At 38.2% G+C, this 24,235-nt stretch overlaps 2 protein-coding genes across 3 annotated transcripts; one reads left to right on the top strand and one right to left on the bottom strand.

The window, feature by feature from the left end:
• Nucleotides 1–334: 334 nt before the first annotated feature.
• On the top strand, nt 335–1,601 carry dio3a (iodothyronine deiodinase 3a). Its single transcript, XM_014983426.2, has one exon. The coding sequence runs from the start codon at nt 449–451 to the stop codon at nt 1,235–1,237; it is 789 nt and encodes a 262-aa protein (XP_014838912.2). The 5' UTR covers nt 335–448; the 3' UTR covers nt 1,238–1,601.
• A 7,521-nt stretch (nt 1,602–9,122) lies between these two features.
• dlk1 (delta like non-canonical Notch ligand 1) lies at nt 9,123–20,977 on the bottom strand. 2 transcript variants are annotated; one of them, XM_014983429.2, is made up of 7 exons: nt 20,740–20,977; nt 20,344–20,437; nt 20,084–20,147; nt 19,001–19,131; nt 16,741–16,882; nt 9,844–10,110; nt 9,123–9,762 (listed from the first exon to the last, which is right to left on the bottom strand). In XM_014983429.2, exons 2-7 carry the CDS (start codon nt 20,393–20,395, stop codon nt 9,321–9,323), a joined length of 1,098 nt encoding a protein of 365 aa, XP_014838915.2. In that variant the 5' UTR covers nt 20,396–20,437; nt 20,740–20,977; the 3' UTR covers nt 9,123–9,320. The 2 variants fall into 2 exon arrangements, with proteins under 2 accessions (XP_014838915.2, XP_014838914.2); XM_014983428.2 differs by having other exon boundaries at nt 9,123–10,110; nt 20,740–20,975.
• Nucleotides 20,978–24,235: the final 3,258 nt, after the last annotated feature.

Below are 24,235 nucleotides of genomic sequence, written 5' to 3'. Positions count from 1 at the left end.
TTTTTACCCTGATTGCAAGTTAAAAGTCTCCATCTCCATCTACAGGCCAAATTTGTATTATGTTTGAATTGCAGTTGGTGGCCACACAAAATCAATCCAACAGCCACAAATGGCCCCCGGGCCGCACTTTGGACACCCCTGGAGTAAGTAGAACTAGTTACTTCACAGCTCTGCTCTACCTTTCACTTCCAAAGTAACATGAATTGATTTTTCCTGTTAGTTTGTTTAATTTGGGGTCGGTGACGCAGCGGCGCATCCGCTCCATCCCGCCCGGACGACAGCAGGTAATCCCCGCCATGTGAGGCCTCGGCCCCGGTTTGGAGGCGGGCTGTGATCCATTCAAATGTGCCAAAGCTATAAAAAGGGGTGGGAGACGCAAGTAACCTAACTTCAACTCAGAAGCCCGTGGCACAGCGCGCAGGGCCGTGCAGGTTACCATCAGAAAGGGATGATGAATACAGTCAAAGCTGTGAAAAACGCGGCGGTTTGTTTCGTCCTGCTGCCCCGCTTCCTCATGGCAGCTGTAGTTTTCTGGCTGCTGGACTTCTTGTGCATCAGGAAGAGGTTTTTCTTCAGGATGAAGGAGCAGGAAGGCGATGCCACTGATCCTCCAGTGTGCATTTCGGACTCTAACCGGCTCTTCAGCTTGGAGTCGCTGAAGGCCGTCTGGCACGGCCAGAAGCTGGACTTCCTGAAAGCGGCGCACCTCGGACGCGGAGCGCCCAACACCGAAGTTGTGCGCCTGGAGGACCGGCGGCACTCCCGCATCCTGGACTTTGCGCACGGCGACCGGCCGCTCATCCTCAACTTCGGCAGCTGCACCTGACCGCCGTTCATGGCGCGCCTGAAGGCTTTCCAGGAGGTCGCGCAGCTGAACGCGGACATTGCGGACACCATTGTGGTGTACATCGAGGAGGCACATCCGTCCGACGGCTGGACGAGCACCGACGCGCCCTACCAGATCCCGAAGCACCGGAGTCTGGAGGAGCGGCTGAGCGCGGCGCACCTGATCCACCTGGAGGTGCCCGGCTGCCGGGTGGTGGCGGACAACATGGAGGACTCCTCCAGCGCCGCGTACGGAGCGTATTTCAACAGACTCTACGTCCTCCACCGGGGCACGGTGGCGTACCAGGGCGGCCGGGGACCGGAGGGTTACCGGATCTCAGAGCTCAGAGACTGGCTGGACCAACACCGGAAAGCACTGCAAAAAACTGAGAGCATGGCTTTAAACGTGTAAAATAACTCTGTTTTTCTATTTACATCTATAGTTAAAGCGTATTTATTGTTATTTTTGTATTATTAGAGTTCTGTGAAGACTCGGAGCGGCGCGCTTCTCTCGGTATTGTTGTGAAGTTCGGTTTTTAAATGGCTCCAGTCCAGGAAACCGGTGCTGATGTTTCTATACCAGTGGATCAGCTGCTCTGCTCTCAGTCTTGCATGCGTATTTCTCTAAAAATATTTTTGTTTTATTGATATATTTTTTTAGTTTTCTGTTTCTTTTTTCACACAGATTTAATTATTGTTGCCTATCTTGTATTTTGATGTTTATGCAAAAGACAAAGGATCAGATTTCCTCTAAAATAAAGCACAACTTACCCGGATTTAGTAGTTTATTTCCTGTAATTGATTTTCTGGAGGATATTAAATCCTTCCAACGTGGAAAACTATATATTTCTAAAAAGATTGCAATATTTTCTGTATAATTTGAGCCAATTTACAAGGTGAAGAGCAACGCACACTGCAAAAACACAAAATCTTACCAATTATTTCTGTCGAGTTTGTTGTGCAAATATCTTATTACAATTAAAATAAGACAAAACTGACTTAAAAGTAACTTTTCAAGATACATTTTGATGAAAAAAATCACTTATTACTAGCAGATTATTTCACATTTTTCACATATTTTAGGTGAAATAATCTGCAAATGAAACAAATATGTTTTTAGATTAATATTAAGAAATTATCGACTTAAAACAAGCTCATATATCCTACTGAAAAGTTACTTATAAGTCAGAGTTTTGTCTCATTTCAAGTGTTTTAACATATTTACAGCAGAAACTAGACCAAAAATACTTGGTAATATTTTGTGTTTTTGCAGTGAAGTTCTCTTTCTGTCACATTTGTCAGGATAAAACATTGAATGACTCTTTGTTTTTAACTATATGCATTATTAGATTTGTTCTGTTTCAGTAAAATTCATATTTTAATAAGTTATCACCTGAAGGAACAAATCGCCTAAAGATTTAAAAAGATTGAAGAAAAAAAACTGGTTTTAAGGAAAATATTAAAGAACAAAGAAAGAGATTCTGTAACATAAATGTTAAAAACTTTGAACAGTTGAAGCATAAAATGTCCAGAGTTTCAAACAAAATGTGGATTTTAACTCTAAATCGAACAAATCATGTAAATCTTGTTCTGTATATGTTAAAGTCAGTTGTAAATCAATTTTAATTCAAAACTTCCAAACAGATTTTGACAAAAAGGTTCATTTAAAGCTTAAAATAAAGCCTGAAAGATTCAAAGAAATGACCAGAAAAAGGTTGGATAATAATGAAAGGAGGTGAAGGTTTTACAAAATGCACCAAAAATGGGAGATATTCAAGAAATGAGGCAGATTTAAAAGCTGTAAATCAGAAGGAGAAAATGGTTTTACAGTAAAGATTATTAGATTAAATATGTGCATTAAAACTGAATATTTAGCATCAGGATAAAAATGTTGGACTTTAAATTCAGGTTTAGTGCCCAGGTCCGCTGTGCTTCTAGCAGTGCCCCTGTTCTCCAACACTTCTCAAACTCTGCTGTGTTTTTATATTCACCTCCACAGGAGGATAATCTCACTTTACCAGATTAATCTGGATTATATTTCTGTTCATAAAGGTCTAATTTTCTCACATCCATCACACAGCAGAGGTTTCTCAGTCTAATACATTTTTATTTGTGTTTTTTCTGATGAATATTAACAATAATTCCCACTAAAAACACATGAAATTTTATTTTCCCCTAGAAAAATATTTCATTCAGCTTTTCTGAAGCTGGAGGGAAAATTCCTTCCTAAAGCTTCAGATGAGACATAAATAAAACTCAGCAGAGGAAAATGTTCAGGAAAAACTCATAAAATTGAAGATAAAACCCAAATAATGACAATGAACATATAAAATTATGACCAAAACTGTTTTTATTTATCTCTGTCCAACTTTCGCCAACAGAAATGCTCTTTAGTTCGTGATGCTGCAAAGGAAATGTTTCCTCAGAAGTTAATAAAAAAACAATTGAATATCAAATTTTATCTGTAATAAAAGATGTTTTGTTCAACAGTTTAAGCTGCTGCTACCATCATGAACATTTTAATGGTTTAGAGCTGAAGTATTCATGAATTTTCATTAGAAATCAAGATTAATGTCAGTTCAAACAGGAGGTTTACAAAAACTTCTTTACTTATACATATCTTTCTATCGTCAGATTATTTCATTTATAACATTTTCCTATGAAGAGTTATCGACTTAAAATAGGCTCCTATCTGGATGAAAAGGTAAATACAGGTTAGTTTTGTCTAATTTCAAGTGTACTAAGATATTTGTGCTAGAAAAGAGACTAAAACACTTGGTAAGATTTCTTTTTTTTTGCAGTGTTCTGGTAAATGCAGCTTGTTATGGTTACACAGCAACAGTCACTGAGTCGACTTCCTCCAAAATCTCAAATTTTTAAATCAAACCTGGACATTTTCTAGAAAAAACAAGAACATTTTTGAGTTTGAAAATTCTAAAATTTCCTAGAAAATAATAGGAAATTTCTAATTTCAAAAGTTGAACATTTTCTAGAAAAGAATTGAGAAAATATGAGATTAATCAAAGAAATTTTATGCAAAAAACAAGAATTTTTTAACTTGAAAAGTTAAAAAATGTTTTAGTTTAAATATTTTCTAGAAAAAACAATTTTTTTTATTTTCAAAGTAAATTTTGTTTTATGTTTTGAAACGCAAAAAATACCATTTATTTCCTAGAAAATTTCTGAGTTTAATCTAAAACTTTCAGTTTTTCCTAGTAAGTTTTTGACTTTTGAATTTCTGTTTTTCATCTGGCATTTCTGGGATTTTGTTTTGCAAATTATAAACCTTTTAAACTCAGAAAATTTGCATTTTTTTCTACAAAGCTTCTGAGATTAAGCTAAAAATCTCTGAGTTTTTCTCTTCCAAATTTTTTAATTTCAAATTGCCATTTTTCTTTCTAGAAAACTTTTGAGATAAATCTAAAAATTTCTGAGATTTTTTCTTAAAAAGTTTTGACTCTGGAAATCAGAAATTCCCAACATTTTTCTCAAATTTTCTGAGTTTTGTGATGGAAATTTACTCCATAAATTACCCTAAAACACTTGGTTGTACCTTAAGAGTATTTCTCTGAATATTTAGCCAACATTTTGTGTTTGTGTTTGCAGGTAGATAAATCCTGGTTTGACCCGCCTGCGGTGAATTTTGTCGCCCTGAGCGGGAGCGTTTTGCTGCTGCTCCGCTGCTGTTAGCGGACATGTTACCGGTCTTACTTTCAGGTCTTCCAAGTGACCTGAGTTTACGGCCCATCTGGAACAGATTTAAGGCAGAAACACGGAGTATTTATGTGGAGCTGACAGCTGACCGAGGGGTACCTGCCTGGATGAAATATCGCCTGCGCCCCTGAAAACGAACCCAACAGGAATTCTTTGGATCTGGATTCCTTCCATGTGTGATTTTCCATGGATGTTGAGTCTCATCTGTCTGCGGAGAGCCGATAGGAACAAAGGGTTAAAGGGTCTGCAGCTCGGGGGGAGCTTTAACTTTTGCTGTTCTGTTTTGTTTTATGACTCCGGGTCTGCTGAGGTGTTTTTTTTCCTTCCTTCTCAGCCTCTCTGGTCAGCTTTGAAGGTGAGGGCCCCTCTCTCCCCAGGGTCATAACTCCACAAATGAATGTCTGGTGGTGGGGAGCCTGTGGGCCTCTGCACACAAAAAAGGCTTCATTGGAGCTGGCATGTTAACATTTAACCACGCTCAAAACAATCTTCTTTCTGTTGGGAAAAATAAAGCCGTTGTGTGATCCAGGATGAACGTCTCCAGAGAGTTTTAATGCAGCTTTAGTTTCAATATCAGAGGAAATCAATAAATATTACCGCCAATATTGTGATTAGAAAATATTCTAAAAGGAATTAATGATGTAGGAGGAAAAGTTAGTGGAAATAACAAAAGAAAAACATTTATTTTTCTTTCAAAATGCTTAAAATGAGATGAAACTTTCAAAGACAAAGTAAACAACTTGGCTGCAGTTTTAGGAGGGCGCCATCTTGTGGTTGAACGTTGTAATATTTTTATTAGGTTTAGAAAAAGCTTAAAAATAAACAATTATCTTTTCTGGCCACTATATTAGGAACACGGCGATTTTCTTGTTTCTGTAAGAAAAGTTTGAACATTTTAATAATATACCCAGATTTAAAAATAAACATAAAAAGTTTCTTGCCAACCCTTTTTTAAACTTTACCACCTGAGTATTTATTTGCTCTTATAAAATCAGCTGTTTTTCTTCTTTGTTTTTTGTTTATTTTTGTTTTAAACGGAAAACAAACATAATTTCATGTCACTTTGTTTATTATTAATTTCTCTTGTTTTTTGAAAAATTTGTGCATAACTGCTCAAAAGTCTGAAAAGTTTGGTTTAAATATGATTTTATCCCTTTTATTCTAAGAATCATCCACATATTTATAATCAGTAGATTTCAGTTTTTAGATTTACCAGGTTTGTGTCGTATTAGTTTAAAAAAACAAAAAACAAAAAAACAAAAAACAAATTGAAAACCGTGTGAAAATCATAATTTACCAAATTAAACAACGTGTTTCGGTCTGTTACATTGAATCCAATGAGAATACGCTACGGTTTATGGTTGTGATGTCATAAAAATAACTAAAAGAAAAAGTTGGATCAGGAAATATTTTGGTGTGTTGATTTGCGAAGAAGCCACAAGATGGCGGCACAGATCGTTAGAGATTTCTCTCCCTGTCGGCTGAAATGGCTTTTGGGATAACGGGGTGAATTAGATTTTATTTTAAAATTTAAACTGAAAGATTAAAATTAGCACAATGTTCAGACAATATTCTTGACTAAATAGATACAGTTTAATAAAGGTGTATGAATTAGAATGTGATCAAAAATGTAATTTATTTACATAAATTCAATTAAAAATGCTGCAGATTATTCATTTTATTTCTGTTGATTCTGATGATTTCTGATCAGAACAACATCCGGGCCCAAACACAGAACTGTGAATGCTCTAAAGGTTCGGTCAGGGCTCCTTTGGCATGAATTACTGCATCAGTACAACGCAGCATGGAGGAAACGTTCAGGAAGCCTGGGTTTCATCTACATGGCAGCTGAGTGAAACACCTTGTTTCGCTTGCCTTCAATACGCAGCTCCTGTGAGGAACCAGCCTAGAGAGAGTAGCGCGTACATGAGCATTACTGACAGCGCTAAGACCCTCTTCCTGGTTCTGATTGCTTTCTTTTTTTCTGAGTGTTTATTTTATTCTTTTTACAGATTATCTGTTTTATCGTTTTATTTTGACTTTTCAATGTTTGGCAGAAATTCACTCTTTTTTCTCTCTATAATGTCCTAATATAGTCATAGATGTAATATTCCAATAATAAAAAAACACCTGATATACATTAAGAATCTTATTTTCATGCTATGAACCAAATTATTGAAATAAATTAACTTTTCAATCAAATTCTAATTTACTAAAAAGGTGTGGAAGAAAAACACTAAGCAGATTATTGATGGGAAGTTAAAGGCTTTAAAGACAGGTTTTACCACAGCAGAGTGTTGTAAAGTGGACACGATGCATTTTACTGAAAACTATGTTTTCTGTCTTAAACAGCACATAACTTGATAAACAAACAGATGACTTCATATTTTAAGAAGGTTTTCAAAGTGCAAATCAAACCTGAAGTACAATTTACTCTAGAAAGAAAAATAAACACCACCTACCGACGAATATTTGCAGAGGTCACACATTTCAAATTTCACCAGTTGTTCACGAAAAAATTTACCACACATTCAAAATATTTTGCAAGAACTTGATTAATAAATTAAACTGAATTAATCAAAAGATTATTTTCCGCTTAGAAGGGGTGTTGATCCAATTTCACAAAGCAATATACAAAGCAGGTCAGAGTTAATAGATGTTTGTTAAATTGACTGTGAAACTGGAACACAGACAGGAAAATTAAATCTTAGTAAAACTGTCAATAAATGTACAGGCTGTCAACTAATGGAGAAAAATAATTAGCATTTATACAAATAGACTGAGTCAGGACATTTCTCAAAAATCTGAAAAATGTCAGTTGAGTCACTGTGTAAACAAACCAACATGAAACAAACATCTAAAGTTAGCAAGAGAAGTAAGAAATTTTAATTCTGATTATTTCTTTGTTTTAACAACACTTCTTTGCAGTAAATTTCATAATGTTGGAAAGCTTGTTAATTTGTGCCACATTTCTAAAAATCAAAATGCATCAGTGGATTGCAGTGGCGATGCTAATTTTTTGATTAGCTCTGTAGCGTTTTTGCGTGCCTAGCTTTCCCTAAATTAATTTTCCTGATAAATTCCAAAGAGCTACTTTACTTGACCGTTGTGTAAACTTTCAGTTGAATAAATTGAAGTTTTTGTTACGGGCTGTTTTGAATTCTTCAAGCAGAAGCCGTTTATATTCACGCTCTTATTTTGAAGTGGATGAAGTAGTTCCGCTTTGTCTCCTTACGCGACGCTGCAAATTACCCAGAATGCATCAGTTCGACCGTAAACACTTTAAAACTGCTGTGCTTTCTGATCGAAGCCGTACCGTGATCAATCAGGCAAATTACCAAAAGAGTTAGCAAAACTAAACAACTATAAACCTGAAATCATGAGTGAAGAATCCGTTCCAAAAACTCACTTCCGGAAGCGCCTACAATACAAATAGGTGCGCATTTATTTATTAATAACGGGTATTTCACTTGAGAAGAATTTATACTCATTAGCATAATGCTAAATACAATGTTAACATAGTTCGTCAGTGGATTTAATGTTTATGATTCGTGGTTTAGGGCTAGCAATGCTCCTTGCTGATTGTATCGCTGGCTGCATCTCCTTTACAAATGTGTGCAAAACTTTGCCAATATTCCGCTTATGAAAAAATAAATTTGCAATTTAGGTGTTTCTGTTAAATAACATAATTAGTCTCACGTGAAAAGGTCTGCTGCATTTTCCAACACTTCGTGGTTTAAATTAGTGGCAACATCCTGTTGATCATGTGACTTGATCCTCATCGTTTCCAAAATAAACCAATTTTGATGCAGCCAAAAACAAAAAAACTCATCCTAAAAAGAACTTGGTTTTGCAAAATTGCTTTAAGCAAATTTATTTTTTAATTGTCAAATTGTCTAGTTATGTGGAAATGCATCTTATTATGGGCTTACTAAATCTAAACAGCTTTTGGTGGAGGAAGTGTGATGGTGTGGTAAAAGTAAGTTCGGTTTATTCTGCCCACTCTTATCCAAACAAACTTTAATCATCCAACCAAATGAATCAATAATCCATTTTAAATTGAAGTTTTAAATGGGTGCAACCCTCCCAATCCACTTTCCTTAACAATGTGGCACCATTTAAACAGAAATAAAGGTTTTCCAATAATTTTACAGTTGCCAAGAAACTTTGTTTTAAAGAAATAAACATTTCCTTACTTTCTGTGCATAAAAACTGGACTAATATCCAACAAAGAACCGACTTATTGGTACATTTACAACAAGGTAATGTTTGTTCTGTAAATTTATAAGCAAGAAAAACCATAATACACATCGACTGCACATTACTGTACAAACTCACCAATTATTAGTAAATTAAAACTCATAAGTCCCACATAGGTTGTCATGTAACAGAATTTTTTACAGTTTTTGTCTGGAATGATCACTACCAGTTTACAACTAGACTATTCTGAAATAAAACTGTTTTGTTTATAAATTTGTACATAATTATAAACAAAGTAAAATAGCTTACAAAAAAATCTAATTAGAAGCACAAAAGAAACGAGTAATTAGTAGAGGAGTAAAGATAAGCCACACAATGACATCTTTTGATTTTCTGCACAATTTCAGTGGATTTTAATAGCATGACTGATGAACATTTACAGCCTCACGTACATTCGTCCTGTTGGTCCACAGCAGGATACGTTCAGCCCAGTCTGCGCTGCACGACAGTGCTTCATTCTGGGTTACACGTTCGTTGGGGCTCCCTCCGCAGGGAGCCGGTAACAGGAGGAGACGTTTTGATCAGATGGAGGTGTAGTGTCTCCCGAAGCTGGAGAGTCTAATCTTTTCTGGCAGGATGATGTTTACAGAGTGCTCCGGTTCTTCCTGGCTCGTGCTGCCAGCTTCCCTCAGCAGGTGTTCCCGCTGCTGCCGAACAAGCTGGCTGTACTTGGCGTTGGCCAGCCACGTCTCGCAGCGGCCAAAGAAGACTATTCCTGTGGTGCCCAAGATAACCAGACAGGTGAGCAAGGCCAGCATGCCGAAACAGATGAGCTGGCCGTGGGTGACGAGGACGCCAGAGGAGTGGACCGACTCCTTCAGGGTGATCTTCAGCAAGTCCCTCTCCGGCGGTCTGAGCAGCTTGTGAAAGGCGTGGGCAGGGAGGGAGTAGTGCTGCGGAGTGAGGGCAAATCCTCTGTGCTCCACTGGTCTGGTACTGGCAGGCCTGGTCCTGGATCTCTGTCTGTGATGGAGGGAACAGGTGGGACCCGTGAACAATTTCTGACAAATGCAGCGGAAGGTTCCGTCTGACTGACCGACGCACGTTCCGTCGTTGGCGCAAGGCGCACCCGTGCAGGCGGAGAGGCTGCTGGTGTCGTTGCACGTGAAGCCGGTGAAACCGGGCGGACAGGCGCATGTGAAGGCCAGGCCGTGGTCCGTGCAGTTGCCCCCGTTGAGGCAAGGGTTCGGCTGGCAGCTGCCGACGCTGATGTCACAGAGGGCGCCGGAAAATCCAGGAGGACATAGACAGGAAGGGTCGGCTGCTGAGCCGCTGGCCTCCACACAAGTGCCTCTATTTTGACAAGGAGAGCTGAGGGACACAACAGGACAAAATCAACGTATTTCAGAGAGGAAGAAGGTCTAGCATTTATTATTTAAAGATGACCTATTATGCTTCCATGAACAGGTTAGGATTTGGGCGATACAAAACATGTTCATTACAGTTTTTGCACAAAGCCGTTCGTAGATAATGAGAGTGTAGTCTGATCAGTTCTGCCTGTTGGCGCCTTGTCACTTTAAATCCAAATAATCTGCTGCTGGCCACACCTCCCTGCTCAACATTTACACTCCCTTGTGAAAATGGCTGCAAACAGACGTGCAGATAGCAGAAGTGGAGCCTTCTGCAAAAACATGAATCCAGCAAGTGGTTCCTAAATGGTAAATTAACTAAAACTGTTGGAGTTCCATTTGGGTTGCTAGGTAACGGGCTGGGCTCAGCTGGGGTTGCTAGGTAACGGGCTGGGCTCAGCTGGGGTTGCTAGGTAACAGTGCAGTGCCAATGAAACGTTTCATTTTCCAGACACCAAAATACATTCACTGATTACCAAACAGTGGGTAGTGGTGTTTTTTTTGTTGTTTGTTTTGTTGTTTTTTAAGCACTTGGGCTGGTTTTAGAAGTAGTAGAAACCCAAATGCAAGTACAAAAATATGCAAAAAATGAATTTGTTCAGTCTATCCACGTTTTATTCATGTAGTTATGAAAGAGGAGGTAATGAAGATGAGAATTTAATCGGAAAGGTTAGAGCTTGTCTGGAGGTCATTTTAATTAATCTGCCTCTTCCTTTCAGACATGGTTCCATTTTATTTCCCAGAAAAATAAAGAAGATGGTTCTCAGCAAACTCACTAATTTACCACAGACTGAGTCATCAAGCTGAAAAAGCCTCATAAGCCGTCCTTGGAGGTTTTACCAAATCTACCGCATACTTAAAGCTCTTTCACTTATGAAGAGCAGCCCAGGCTTTCTAAACAGAAATCAGGAAGATCTGCAGGCTTCACAATGTTTATTCTAATATTTTACAGCCAAAATAATTTGCCTTTTTCCCATAAAATGGTCACAGCAACCAAAACATACATTAGCTGTCAACTTGAAAACTGGTCATTAATCACCAACAGAAACTGGTAGAAATTTAACAAGAATTATAGTTGAATTATAAAAATCAGTCTGTGGCACCTACTAGTACTAGGGACAAGCTAAGAGAAATGGTCTTAATTATGAGAATAAAACGTCATAATCCAAAAATGAGGTCAAAAGATCACCACAATAACGTAACAGTCATAAGACGACAAAAAGGTCATAACAAAGTTGTCTTATCAGGATAAATCATAAGATTAACCCAGTAATATTCCCAGAATAAAGTTGTAATCTCATGATTACATCTTGTGAATTTACACTTTGGTATCAGAGAAATAAGGAAATATTTCATTCTTTAAACACATTAGCATCAAATCTTCAGCAGTAGCAGAACTTTGAAACAATTGTTCATAAAAAAAAAATACTTCTCTTTAACTATCAAAGTTTTTTCATTAAAATTACTTTTTCTCATAAATCTATGACTTTTTTCCCCATCATCTTTATTCTGCTAATGTAATTACTAGATTCTCATAATTAAAGTTTTTTTTTTTACTCTGGTCCCAATGTGCCGTCAAACAAAAACATATCGCAACTTTATCTGAATGAAGGACTTTAAATTTGACATGTTGGGCATACCGTACAAAGAAGACGTTTACCTGCTTTTGTCAGAGAAGCTTAACATTAAATTACTGAATTACCTCCTTTACAGACCAAACTCTGACCGTCTGGCTACGTTTATTAAACCTACGACCTGCAGAAATGGGATATTTATTTGGTTTTCCTAATCTCAGGAATGGGTTTTACTTCACGATCCTCTCAAGGCGGTGGTTAACGATCCTGTTTGTGCTTCTGTTTCCTCTTCCACTGAACAGCTAGCTTCAGTGACCTTTTCTGGCTTTTACTCCTGGAGGGTTTCAGTGACCGTCTGCAAGACACCCGTCAGGTCAGCCGTCTCCTCCATGACTGTGCAGACCATAACGTGATATTTCTGACTTAAAGGTGACTTATTCTGCTTCTTTGAACAGGTTAGGATGTTCATTACATTTTTTACATGAAATCATTTGTGGATAATGAGATTTTAGTCTTGAGTTGCTGTTATAAGATGTTTTAGGGCGTCTTGACACTTTAAATCCAAATAAGTTGCTGCTGGCCATGCCCGCCAACTCTACATTTTACACTCGCACATCAAAATGGCTGCAAACAGATGCACAATTCTACCGTACATCTTTGAAAAGCAGAAGTGGAGCCTCCTGCACAACCATAAGAACACAGCAAGAGGTTTCTGGATGGCAAGTCAACAGCAAAACACTTGTCTTTTCCAGCAGCCATTGTACACCACACAAAGCAGAAAAAACCAGCTGACCAAAGGCAACAGAACTCTGCCTGGGTTGCTAGGTAACATGCTGGGGTTGCTAGGCAACAGTGCAGCGCCCATGGAGTGTGGCTCGGCAATCAGGAGTGTTTTGAAAAGGCTTGTTTTCCAGACACCAAAAAACACGAACTAATTGCCAAAAACCAGTTGGGTATTGGTTTGTTTTTTTAAGTGCTTTATCTGTTTTTAGAAGCAGTGGAAATCCACATGGAAACACAGAAATTGATGAATGTCAATTTTGCGTAATAAGTCCCATTTAAATGTTAATTTTAATTTGCCTTTTGTAATTTAACTTGAGAAATTGGGTTTTGGGTTTCTACTTGCTGCAAGTCAATCAGAAATCAATTAAATTCTTGAAACATAACACTTATTACTCAGAAACGTTTGAGTGATCCTCTAATTTACCAAGCTGCACCTGCGATGCTCATTGGTATTTTACTGCTGTGAGCAATTCTTCCCCTTCACACTAATAAGAAACAGTATGCCTCATTTTCTGCAAATTAAAAATCTGAACCCATTACGGGACATAAATAAAAGAAACCTCGGCTGTGCCTGTGAAATAATCCGCCGGCGCCGACTTGTGCGATGGCGTATCTGATCAATGCGGTCATGCTCAACAGGACGCAGACAGATGAAAGCCCAGATAGAAACCAATCAATACTTCCAGCAGTACTTTGGGTAATTACACGAGCCTCCAACACCTTGTCTGAGTGAGTGTGAAGAAATGCGGTTCTTTTCCAGACATCCCTGCCTCGTAGCGCAGCTGATTAATGTTAGAACCACAGGCAGGGATCTGGGTTTTCCACCGTGAATAACGGCCGAGCAGTTTATTTTGTAAGGCAGTTCGGTGTTGGTTAAGAGTAAGTCGGTTTGTTCTGGTCAGTGCTGGCTGGCAGCACAAACACAGAGAGGTTGAGGGTCCAGGCAGCCGCCTGTAGTCTTTAACAGCCTGATGGGCAGATTGAGGATTCCTGCCGGAAAACAGCAGCAAAGCTCTTCAGCTTTTCCTCAGATGTCGTTCAGAAATACAGAGAACTTTGTTCAACTTACTTTTTAGCTTCATGGCGCTGATTTATCTAGTTTGTTGTGTTTCTGAATGAGACTGACAAACCTGACAAAGGAACGAACCTGGACTTTACATCAACCAGACAAGTGATTTTTTATTTACTTTAAATTCGCCAGCAAAACTTTTACCTGCAGAAATTCACCTGCAGACGTGACCTGAACCAAAACCATCAGAACTGGAGCGAATCGAGCCGCTCTTAGCCAATCAAATTACGCACCTCTGATCACATGTCAAGAACTTGGACTTTTGATCTCAGAAGATTAAAGTCGGAATTTCGAGAAAAATGACAGAATTCAGAAAGAACAACAATTTCTCTAAGAAATGTCAGAAATCTGAGAAAAACTGTAAAAATTACAAAAAAGTGATAGAATTCTGAGCAAAAGACAGCAATATAAGAGAAACTATAGAATCCATCTAAGAAATGTCAGAAATCTGAGAAATAAAAAACATCAGGAGTTTGAGATAAAGACAGCAATCCGAAAAAAACATCAGAAATCCAAAAAACCCCAAGAGGAGTCTCTAAGTCTCCTGACAGAAATCCAAGAAAAATGACAGAATTCTTCTGTGAAATGTCAGAAATCTGTGAAAAACATCAGAAACTGTCAGCTCACTCAGAGTTTGGAAAGCTACATGTTTTATTCTCTATGAGTTCAGGGTATAAAAAGTTTAAATTATCTTCATCAGCATTAATAGCAGCCTGTTAAAATCCAAGGTCAGACGTTGCAGTTTTTATCACCGTTTGTCAAAGCGAACGAGCTGGAGCTCCGAATCTGTGGATGTTGGCACCTCAGAGACCAAATATTCTCCATGTAAAGGCAATATAATATTTTCCCAATGAAACTGCAGAGTCGAGGCCTTTTGAATGCACAACAGAGACGCAGGAAGGAGGCACTGACGTCGTCCTGCAAGCTAAGCAAGGAAATCAGGTCACAGGCAGCTCTGAAATGTGACAGCCTGTTAAGAGCATTTTGATTTATTTGATCTTGAAGTATTGACATGAAAGGTTGAGTGCTTTGAAGTGGCCTAAAGAAAGCTCAGAATCTGTGGAAATGTCACATTTTCTCCAAGACAGGAGCATATTTATACTCATATTTATAGCACGAGGAAATAACTGCAGTTTGACATGAAAACTACAGAATCCTGTAAAATAAATCACTACTTTAAAGGAAAGCGTTGCTACTACTGATTTAAAATTGAGAAATGTTCAAACATTTAGATTTAATTTGACTATAAAGTTATTCTCTCAGTTGGAAATTCAAATAAACACTGAATAAAATTTACACTTCATTGTAAAGATTACAGTTTAAAATCTGAAAAGTGTGGCATTGCACTAGCATTCAGGGCTAAATCAATACGTTAAGCAATCTTTCATTGTATTTACAGATGTAATTCAGTTAAAGTGTTTCTCTCCCAGCTGTGCACATCAACAAACTGAAATACTTTGAGCTTAGCTTCTTTTCTGACTGGCTCCAAAAACAGGAAGTGGACTACAACGCAGGGCATTCTGGGTAAATACAATCAAAACAAACAAGTTAGCTTAGCGTTAGCGTCTTATACAAATGACTAAATAAATCCTACTACTACTAATATCTGATGCCACTCCATTTTTATTTCCATCTTCAGACATGTTTTTTCCTTCAGTGGTTCTTGGTGCAGCGCCCCCATAGCTGAGGAGGGGAAAGGTTTTTCAATTAGTTTGAATTGGTTGACAGTGCAGTGTGAAAGAGAACAGCAGCAGCTGGAAATGTAACAAATGATGCAACGTTTGGTCCCAAATTGAACCTGAATCTACCGGAGTATCAGGTGTGATGTTTAGCTGCTGCAGTTTGTAAAATAAACCTTTTGAACAACCTGTTCTCCTCCTCGACAGGAAAACCTCTGAAGACGACACTGAGCGCAACTTCCTTCTTCACAAAATGGAAACAAAAGTGGAGCAGCGACATTTTTTAGCAGTTGGAGGATTTCTCTCTCATCTTTGGCAAAAAAACCACAAGCCATTTCTCTCGCTAGCGCTAGCCTAGTGTGTTTGTTTTGGTTTCATCTACACAGAATGTCCTGCTCTGTGTGCTTCTAGAGCAGTGATCCAGAGTGCAGTTTGCACCAGATTTCACTTCAACCAAATCGAGATCGAGGATTGTAGAGAAACCAGAGTTTACTTTTCTTGACTGATTGCACATTCAGACCTCCCCAAACCAACCAGAGTTCGATCCGAACCAACCAGAGTTCGATCCGAACCAACCAGAGTTCGATCCGAACCAACCAGAGTTCGATCCGAACCAACCAGAGTTCTATCGGAACCAACCAGAGTTCGATCGGAACCAACCAGAGTTCGATCCGAACCAACCAGAGTTCCATCCGAACCAACCAGAGTTCCATCCGAACCAACCAGAGTTCCATCCGAACCAACCAGAGTTCTATCGGAACCAACCAGAGTTCGATCGGAACCAACCAGAGTTCGATCGGAACCAACCAGAGTTCGATCCGAACCAACCAGAGTTCCATCCGAACCAACCAGAGTTCGATCCGAACCAACCAGAGTTCCATTCGAACCAACCAGAGTTCTATCGGAACCAACCAGAGTTCTATCGGAACCAACCAGAGTTCTATCGGAACCAACCAGAGTTCGATCGGAACCAACCAGAGTTCGATCCGAACCAACCAGAGTTCCATCCGAACCAACCAGAGTTCCATCCGAACCAACCAGAGTTCCATCCGAACCAACCAGAGTTCTATCGGAACCAACCAGAGTTCGATCGGAACCAACCAGAGTTCGATCCGAACCAACCAGAGTTCCATCCGAACCAACCAGAGTTCGATCCGAACCAACCAGAGTTCCATTCGAACCAACCAGAGTTCCATCCGAACCAACCAGAGTTCCATCCGAACCAACCAGAGTTCGATTAAATCAGAATAAACAGGCTGGTGGGAATGCACTCATGGCTCTGTTTTAAGAACTCAAAATAAACCCAGTTACAGACAAGATTTAAATGGAAAGTATTGAGACCAATTATTAGAGCAACAAAACTGAATAAAATGCAACAAGAAAACTATAAATAATATTTTCCTTAGTAGTGGCTGCAGATAAACAAATACCTCCTCAAGCAGTATAAATAAGTGTTCCTATTGATAAATAAAAACAGGTTGTGGTACCCGTTCAGAAGGCAGAGTCTCTGCTTCATCTGGCAGTTTTCTCCAGCATAGCCCTGGGGACAGACACACAGGTAGCCGCCCTCTCCTCTCTCTATGCAGGTGGCGTTACTGGGACAAGGCTTGGACGAGCACAGGCGAGTATCTGGTGCAGAAAAACAGAAAATCACATCATCATGTGGTTTTTCAGATCACTGAGTGTCTCTTCTAACGTCTTTGTTGCTACTCTCGCTCTGTCTCTGCGGCCGCATGGCAGCAGCTTCGCGTCATCAAAAAGACAGAGCCCAGTGCAAAACACAGGCGATGCGAACATATGCTCAGGCAGAATATGAAAGGCAGCGTGAACACTCGGATAACTGGGTCAAACTGTGCTCAAAATACCTCATCCAAAAAAAATAAAGCAGAAACTCCTTTGAATTATTCCTCTTTGTTCCTCACTTTGCTCGAGGGATCAACAGATTCCGTATTAATTATTCGGTTTTGTTTAAAAATGTCATCCTTAGGACACCAGTGAATACATTTTCAAAGGTAAGGTGGTAAATTTCTGTCTGCAGGGCCGGCCCAAATGTTTTTGGGGCCCAAAGCAGATTTTAATTTGGGGCCCCACATACCAACATGTCAACACCAGATGGTTTATCATTGCTAAGCTATTCTATGTTAGCTTTATTCATAATTAGCTTGCGTCATAGCAGTGTTATGACTGATTTCAGCCTTGCATGACAAGCAAACTAGGACAAAACAAAAAAAAAGTGGATTTTGAAATGAAAAATTATGTTCAAGTTATGGCTGGACAGTAAATCAATAATATATATCATGATAAGTGATCAATAACAGGTAATACATCTTATAGAATGTTCAATAATTTCACTGAACTCCGATCCAGAACCAGAAAGTTGGTGGAATAAACTCACTCACTCGCTCTTTGGTTACCTAGCAACTCACTCACTCACTTGCACTTTGGTTACCTAGCAACTCACTCGCTCACTCTTTGGTTATCTGGCAAGTCACTCATTCTACGGTTGCCTGGCAACAACCTGCTGAGAAACTGGCACAGTACCAGTTTCATGTTTTGCTACTACGCCTTATAACTGCTTAAAAATAAAACCAACGGTGTGGAGTGAAAACTGTGGATAAAACAGGAAAGGTCACGGCAGTAGTTTGGCAGTATTTCAGATATTTAAGCACTAATCAATATCGACTGATCTGAAACAGCCATAGTTTGTGTGTTATGCGATTTTAACTATTAAACAGTGACAATAAAAAACTGCCAGCCTACAACGACTACCAATGGTCAACATAATGTGCTAGATCTTAAATGCATGCATAATTTATAGAAGTAAAGGGGACGCAGTGCTTTTCTATTAATTGTCAACAAGGTCAGGTAAACCTTTTAATTAAAAAACAGCAAGAGGGAAGAAGCAGGTCAGGCATCCTAGCTTGACTTTGACTATCTTAACATGTAGATGAGATATGAAATTTGCTGTTTCGGTTCAGTTACAAAAAAAAAAAAAAAAACGATCTAAACACCAACTCCAACATATTATCAGCAGAGCAGGTGTTTAAATTAGCTGTGTTAGCTTAGCTACTAGCGGCAGTAGCTAATCGACCACTTATTAATGATTGCAAGATAAATATCAAGCCTAAAGCAAAATACTGTAACAGACTGAATGTTCTGTTCTTGGTGTGGGAAATGTTTACATGTTTTCTTGGTGTTGAATCCTGAAACAAAGTGGCGGCGGCATCAATTGCTATGGCAACGAGACCGTCTATAGCATAGCCGACAGAGCGAGGAAAATAAAAGTGGTTTTGTTCTTCAACGATTTTTCTTTGATATTTTTCCTCTGCTGTGGTTCACTGCACTACATCAATAATACCTACACCTCCAGGTCTCTTTACTTAACGGGATCGTTAGAACTCAGCAGCGCGGACATCAACAACACATCAAAGAATCGTCTTCCAGCAATGCACAAAGGCACAAAACTTCCAGTTGTAAACAATAACATGTCTATAAAAATGTTTCTTTCCATGTTTAAAAGCATTCAGTTTGTATTATTCAGTGTTAATTTAAATATTTATCATGCTTTCTTGATGCTTTTGGGGGGCCCCCAGTGGTGTGGAGGCTCAAAGCAGCCGCTAGACTCGCACATCCCTCGGGCCGGTTCTGTCCCGTTCACTCTAATTAATTTCATATCCTTTTTTCTGGGCAGCGGTGACTCAGTCTCACGTCTGCAGTGGAACTGGCGGAGCGGTTGATGCGACTCACCTTGGTCGCACAGGCTGCCCACCCAGCCCTCTTTGCAGACGCACTGCCACGCTTTCTCACACACGCCGTGCAAACAGCCGGGGAACGGGATGCAGCGGTCGCAGTTCTCCCCTTCCCACCCGGGTTTGCACCTAAAGGGGAACAGGAAGGAGAAAAAAAACTAAAAATTAAAGCAATTTGAAACCATTTATACACCAACCCACACATCGCTTTTTGTACTCCTGTCCTCAAAACATATAAAGCATCCAGACGACTTAAACTGTAAAGTTTTATTGGGATTTCTGTGGAAGGGTAAATGGAAACTAAAGAAAAACCCTTTAAGTAAATTTATAAAAACTTATTTCTGCAGCAGTTAGAGCTGGATAACCATTTGGAGATTAAAATGTTAGCACAGTATTTTTAAAATTTGATTAAATGTGGTTTTAAAACAAGTTTTCTATAGATTCTAATTCTAGATTTTCTGTGGCAAGATACATAATAAGGTAATCTGCATATCAATTTGCAGATTAATTAGATTCTTTTTAAAATGTAGTTGAAACTAAGACAGATTTGATCAAATATGGTTTTAAATTAAGTTCTTTATAGATTTTAGTTCTGGATGTTCTGTTAAGAGTAAATAGAAATTAAAGAAACACTCTCTAATTAGTAAAACCAATTTCCGCAGCAGTTAGAGCACCACATCAATACATTCCTTATAAAATATAGCTAACACTGAGACAGATGCGATGAAATCTGGCCTTAAATGTTAAGTTGTTACAGTTTCCAGATCTGGATGCATGCATATGTTTTGATCTAAACCATTCAAATTAATTATAAATGAGCAGAAAACACTTCTTTAATCCATAATTTAGATACCCAGGAAGTAAAATGTGACAAATGACAGCTTACAGTGGGTAAACTTTGCCAAACTCAAAGTTTGAAAAGATTTATTTTTCAAATCAAAGCTGTGAAACCTCGTGATTGCGGCTGGATTTCCCTGAGTGAGGAATATTTACTGAGTCAGTTTATGAAAATGGGTTGAAAAAGCCCGCAGGATGTGAGCCATCATCTGCTCAGGAATCCGAGGTAATTTTAGCAACCCACCTGCACTTCCCCGGCTTCTCACAAAACCCATTTTCTGAGCTGCACGCCGCGCTGCATTCCCAGCCTGAAACGGAAACAGCCGCATTTTCACCCTCCACCCGTCAGCAGTCACAAAACATTCAAAACAGTAAAATATTCAGCCGTTTCACTTTATTTGACGGGGAAAACAGCAAAACACCATTTAATCTCGGATTAAATTAACATAATTCCTTTAGGGATGCTTAAAATGTCTCAGAGGAATGTTGGAAATCACGGATTACCTTTTGCTATTCCCGTCACGACCAGAATTAAGACCACCCCGATGAGATGCATCGTAATTTGAAGGAAGGCGACCCTCTTTGTCCTGCAGAGCCGCTGCAAAAATAAAAACGAGCCGTTTCTCCACTAAAATAATCCCAATTCCTACGAGTTTGTTATCAGAGAAACAACCGTTCTTTAATTGCATAATTCTCTCAAATTTACAATTTGGCAGAATTTTTCTAATTTGAATCAGTTAAAATTAAAGTTATTATGAAATAATTAGTAGTAATTTGCGTCTTCGACGCACCTGAGTCGCCTGCTCCCGTGGAGCATGCGGGAAGCAGAAAGGGGAGAGATTTCTCCAAAGCGCCAATTTCATGCCAAAAATTATCTAAATGTAACAAAGACCGTCTCACCTATGGCATCCAGACGCCGCGCCGCCGAACAGCGTCGCTCATACTTGACCGGTTTGCCTGGTTGTTGTTGTTTTTCGGAACCAGGCGGCTGGAGGTGAACAGGTGAACCGGCGCTCTGATTGCTCCGAGGCGGACCTGCAGGTTTGGACGGGACTGCTGGTGCTGCTGCGGCGCGGTGCGTCCCGGCGCCGCTCGCTCCTCCCACTCACCAGAACCCCCGCTGGGAGGAGGCGGGACACAGAACCGAACCTCAGGTTAGGTCTGTTTTACTGGAAATATGGAAATATGAGGTTTCTGTAGATCAACGTCACTCAGATATGACACATCAGGGCGATACCTGGGAAAAATAAGAGACAGATTAATTACAGAGATTTTCTAGGAAAAAACTTGTAAATTTCAGAGTTTGAAAAGTCAAAAATGTGCTACAAAAAATCTGAAATTTAAAATTTCAGAAAATTTCTAGAATTTTTCCCAAATTCAAAGATTTTTCTTGTAAATTTTTTAAAAAAAATTTGAATGTAGAAATTCGAGTTTGAAAAGTCAAAAATTTACTAGAAAAGAAACTAAAAATTTTTTTGCTTAATCTCAGAAAATGTCCAAAGACTAAAAGTTTTTTTTTTTTTTTTTTCTCCAAAAATTTTTATTTTTTTGACTCAGAAATTTGAGGCTTAAAATTTGAGAATTTACGAGAAAAACCTCCCCTCAAAATTTTAGGTTAACTCGGATGCTTCTAGAAAAAAACAGACGTTTCTGAGTTTGTAAAATCAAAAAATCCCTACAAAAAAAAAACTCAGAAAATTTTAGATTCATTTCAGAAATTTTTTTTTTTTTAAAAAGTGAAGATTTCAGAAAATTTCAAACAGTTGAAAAGTTTTTTCCTTTCAAAATTCTTAAATTTGGAACTCAGAAATTCAAGTTTTAAAAACAGAAGATTTATTATAAAAAAAAAACCCAGAAATCTCAGAAATGTTTGAGAAAAATAAGAAAATTTCCAAGTTAAAAAAACGCTGACATTTGAAATTAATCTCAGAAATTTTCTACAAAAACAAAAGTATTTCAGAGAAAATTTTCTGATTTATTTCTAGGAAATTTTGGGGACTTTTATAATTGAAATTTCCAAGTTTTCTAATCTAAAAATGTTGGAGCTCCACCTGTGCTTCACAGATTGGCTGCTGCTTTGTAACCCACGGCTCACATTAAGTTTTTACTCTGATTTCTTTGCATTCACTTGTGTAAACCTACAAACATTTTTAAATTGAGCATTCTTGGTTGTCATTTATTTCATGTAAAGGAATGTATTTTTAATATTTTATAGAATAACCTTAATTGGTTTAATGAAAAATCTGCAGAGAATAGAATAATCAATCACTGAAATGATCGTTAGTTGTTAGTCTCTGCATGTTTCTTCTGTCTTAAATGTTTAATATTTGCAAATTACTTTTATAAAATATTCCAGAAGACAAAAAGAAAACAGTGAAATTAAAATAAGTGACAAAAGAGTTTCATTTTTCAGTGATACAACAGATTAGAGTGATAAAACAGCAGAAACACAAGAAATAATTTATAGTTCTTCACTTCTGACGCCTCCAACACCGGAGGGCAAAAATTCATCTTCCTTCAGTCTCATTTTAAAATGATCTGGCAGGAAAAACAATCCGGTCCTATTTCAATGTCTGTATATTTAATGCTGCCACAAGTTTCCAGAAAGAAAATGTTTTCAATCTTATCAAGTAAAGAACTCAGTTAAGGTCCAATCATGAGCTTCACATGAACATTATTAGAACCAAAGATCCTGGAAACAGAAGTAAATCTCTATAATGTTTATCTTTTCTTTATATATATATATATATATATATATATATATATATATATATATATATATATATATATATATATAAATTTAAAAAATTAGCTAAGTAAATATTTAGTTCTAAACTAAATATGTAGTTTATAGCTTATATATTTATATTATGTAAATTATGTAAATATATAATTTTGAGACAAATATTTAGCCTACAAACAAGATATTTACCTCTAAAAAATAATCACTGAATTTCCAAAATAATGGCTTTTTTTGCCACTTTTGTTGCTCTATATATACTTTATTTAGATTTGTGTTTGTTGCTTTTTACAACTAAATCAAATAAAATAATTAGCTTTCCGCCCCATTAGCCTGATGAAGCAGCACAGCGTAAACGTTTCCCTCTGTTTTCATTTCTGACGTATTTCCCCTTGGAGAAAAATCTTTTTATTGGGACAATAATTGGAAATTTGCAGAGTCCCAAAAGAAATTAACCTTGAACAGATTTTGATCAATGTGCCCGAGTGTGTCTTTCAGAAAGGTCGGCGGCCATGATGAATGAGGAGACTGCGGGGGCGCCGTCGGGTCGCAGCGGGTGAAGCTCTTTTATTTGTCTTCCTGTTTGTTTTTAGCCTCATGGTTCTGATGTAGCAGTTTTCATTTAAGATTTAAAACACAATGAGAACAGAATCATGGTTTTGGTTCATGTAAAACCAAAGTCTGAGACATCGAAAACTGAATTTTTTCACCTCTGTCGCATCATGACAGATAGAAATTTTCTTTTTTTTTCTGTCAGAGCAACACATTTTCAATGGGAGTTTGTTAAGCGGTGATGTGTTAACTTCCTGGTGTGAAAGAAAAATGATGCAGAGAACAGAAATCATCCATGCAGCAAACGTTGGTGAGCTCTGTGGAAATACACAGGTAGGGAGGATTGATTTATGCCACTCCACAAAAACAGAATTTCTCTGTCAGAAATATTTTTTCTCCCTGGATTAAAAAATAATTTGAACTTTTGATTTATGTGATGGAAACAGGACAAACAGTTTTTTCCACAGCTACGAAAATGCTGAAGCAGGGAGTAAAATTAAAGTTTATCAGGTAACAAAATGCTCTCTTATTGTAGCTCATTTGTCATGTTTGAGTCAAATAAACCAAATTAAAGAAAGTATTTTAAACTGTTTTAACTTTTCTTTCACTACTAGCAATAGCTTGAAGTGAATTTAAAGTTTAATTGGGAACCAAAGTCGCAACATTTGTTGCATGTTGAAAAACATGTTCCCCTCCTTGCCTGAGGGGGCGCTGCACCAAGAACCTCTGAAGAAGAGACTGAGCACAACTTCCTTTTTTTTATGAAACGTAAACAAAGTGGAATAGCATCAGATTTTAGCATTTGTAGGATTTCTCTTTGTCTGGTTAAAGACTACAAACCATTTCTAGAGCTAACTAGCATGTTTGTTTTGGTTGTTTTTACCCAGAATGCCCTGCGCTGTAGTCCACTTCCTGTTTTTGGAGCAGTTTCCAGTCCGCTTGGCGTTCCCATATGCATTCAAATCGAACCAGAGTTCGCTTCAACTGAACTGAGACCGAGGATTGTACGTTTTTTAGGCGACCAGAGTTCGATTCACAACCAAAACAAACGAACTGGAGTTTGAATGAACCAAACTAAACAGAGCTGGTGTGAATTTGTGACTG

Source organism: Poecilia mexicana, unplaced genomic scaffold (genome assembly GCF_051168715.1).
Source record: "Poecilia mexicana isolate PSO_F unplaced genomic scaffold, ASM5116871v1 scaffold_22, whole genome shotgun sequence".
NCBI classification, from domain to species: Eukaryota; Metazoa; Chordata; class Actinopteri; order Cyprinodontiformes; family Poeciliidae; genus Poecilia; species Poecilia mexicana.
Note: the sequence above shows the minus strand (reverse complement) of the source record. Positions and strands in the feature narration are given on the sequence as shown.

Excerpts from the sequence above, each read along its gene's own strand:
- dlk1 (XM_014983428.2), bottom strand. The coding sequence starts at position 20,395 with ATGCATCTCATCGGGGTGGTCTTAATTCTGGTCGTGACGGGAATAGCA. Across the intron at positions 20,148-20,343 it reads CGTGACGGGAATAGCAAAAG|GCTGGGAATGCAGCGCGGCG; the intron begins GTAATCCGTGAT and ends TTTCCGTTTCAG. Across the intron at positions 19,132-20,083 it reads GAGAAGCCGGGGAAGTGCAG|GTGCAAACCCGGGTGGGAAG; the intron begins GTGGGTTGCTAA and ends GTTCCCCTTTAG.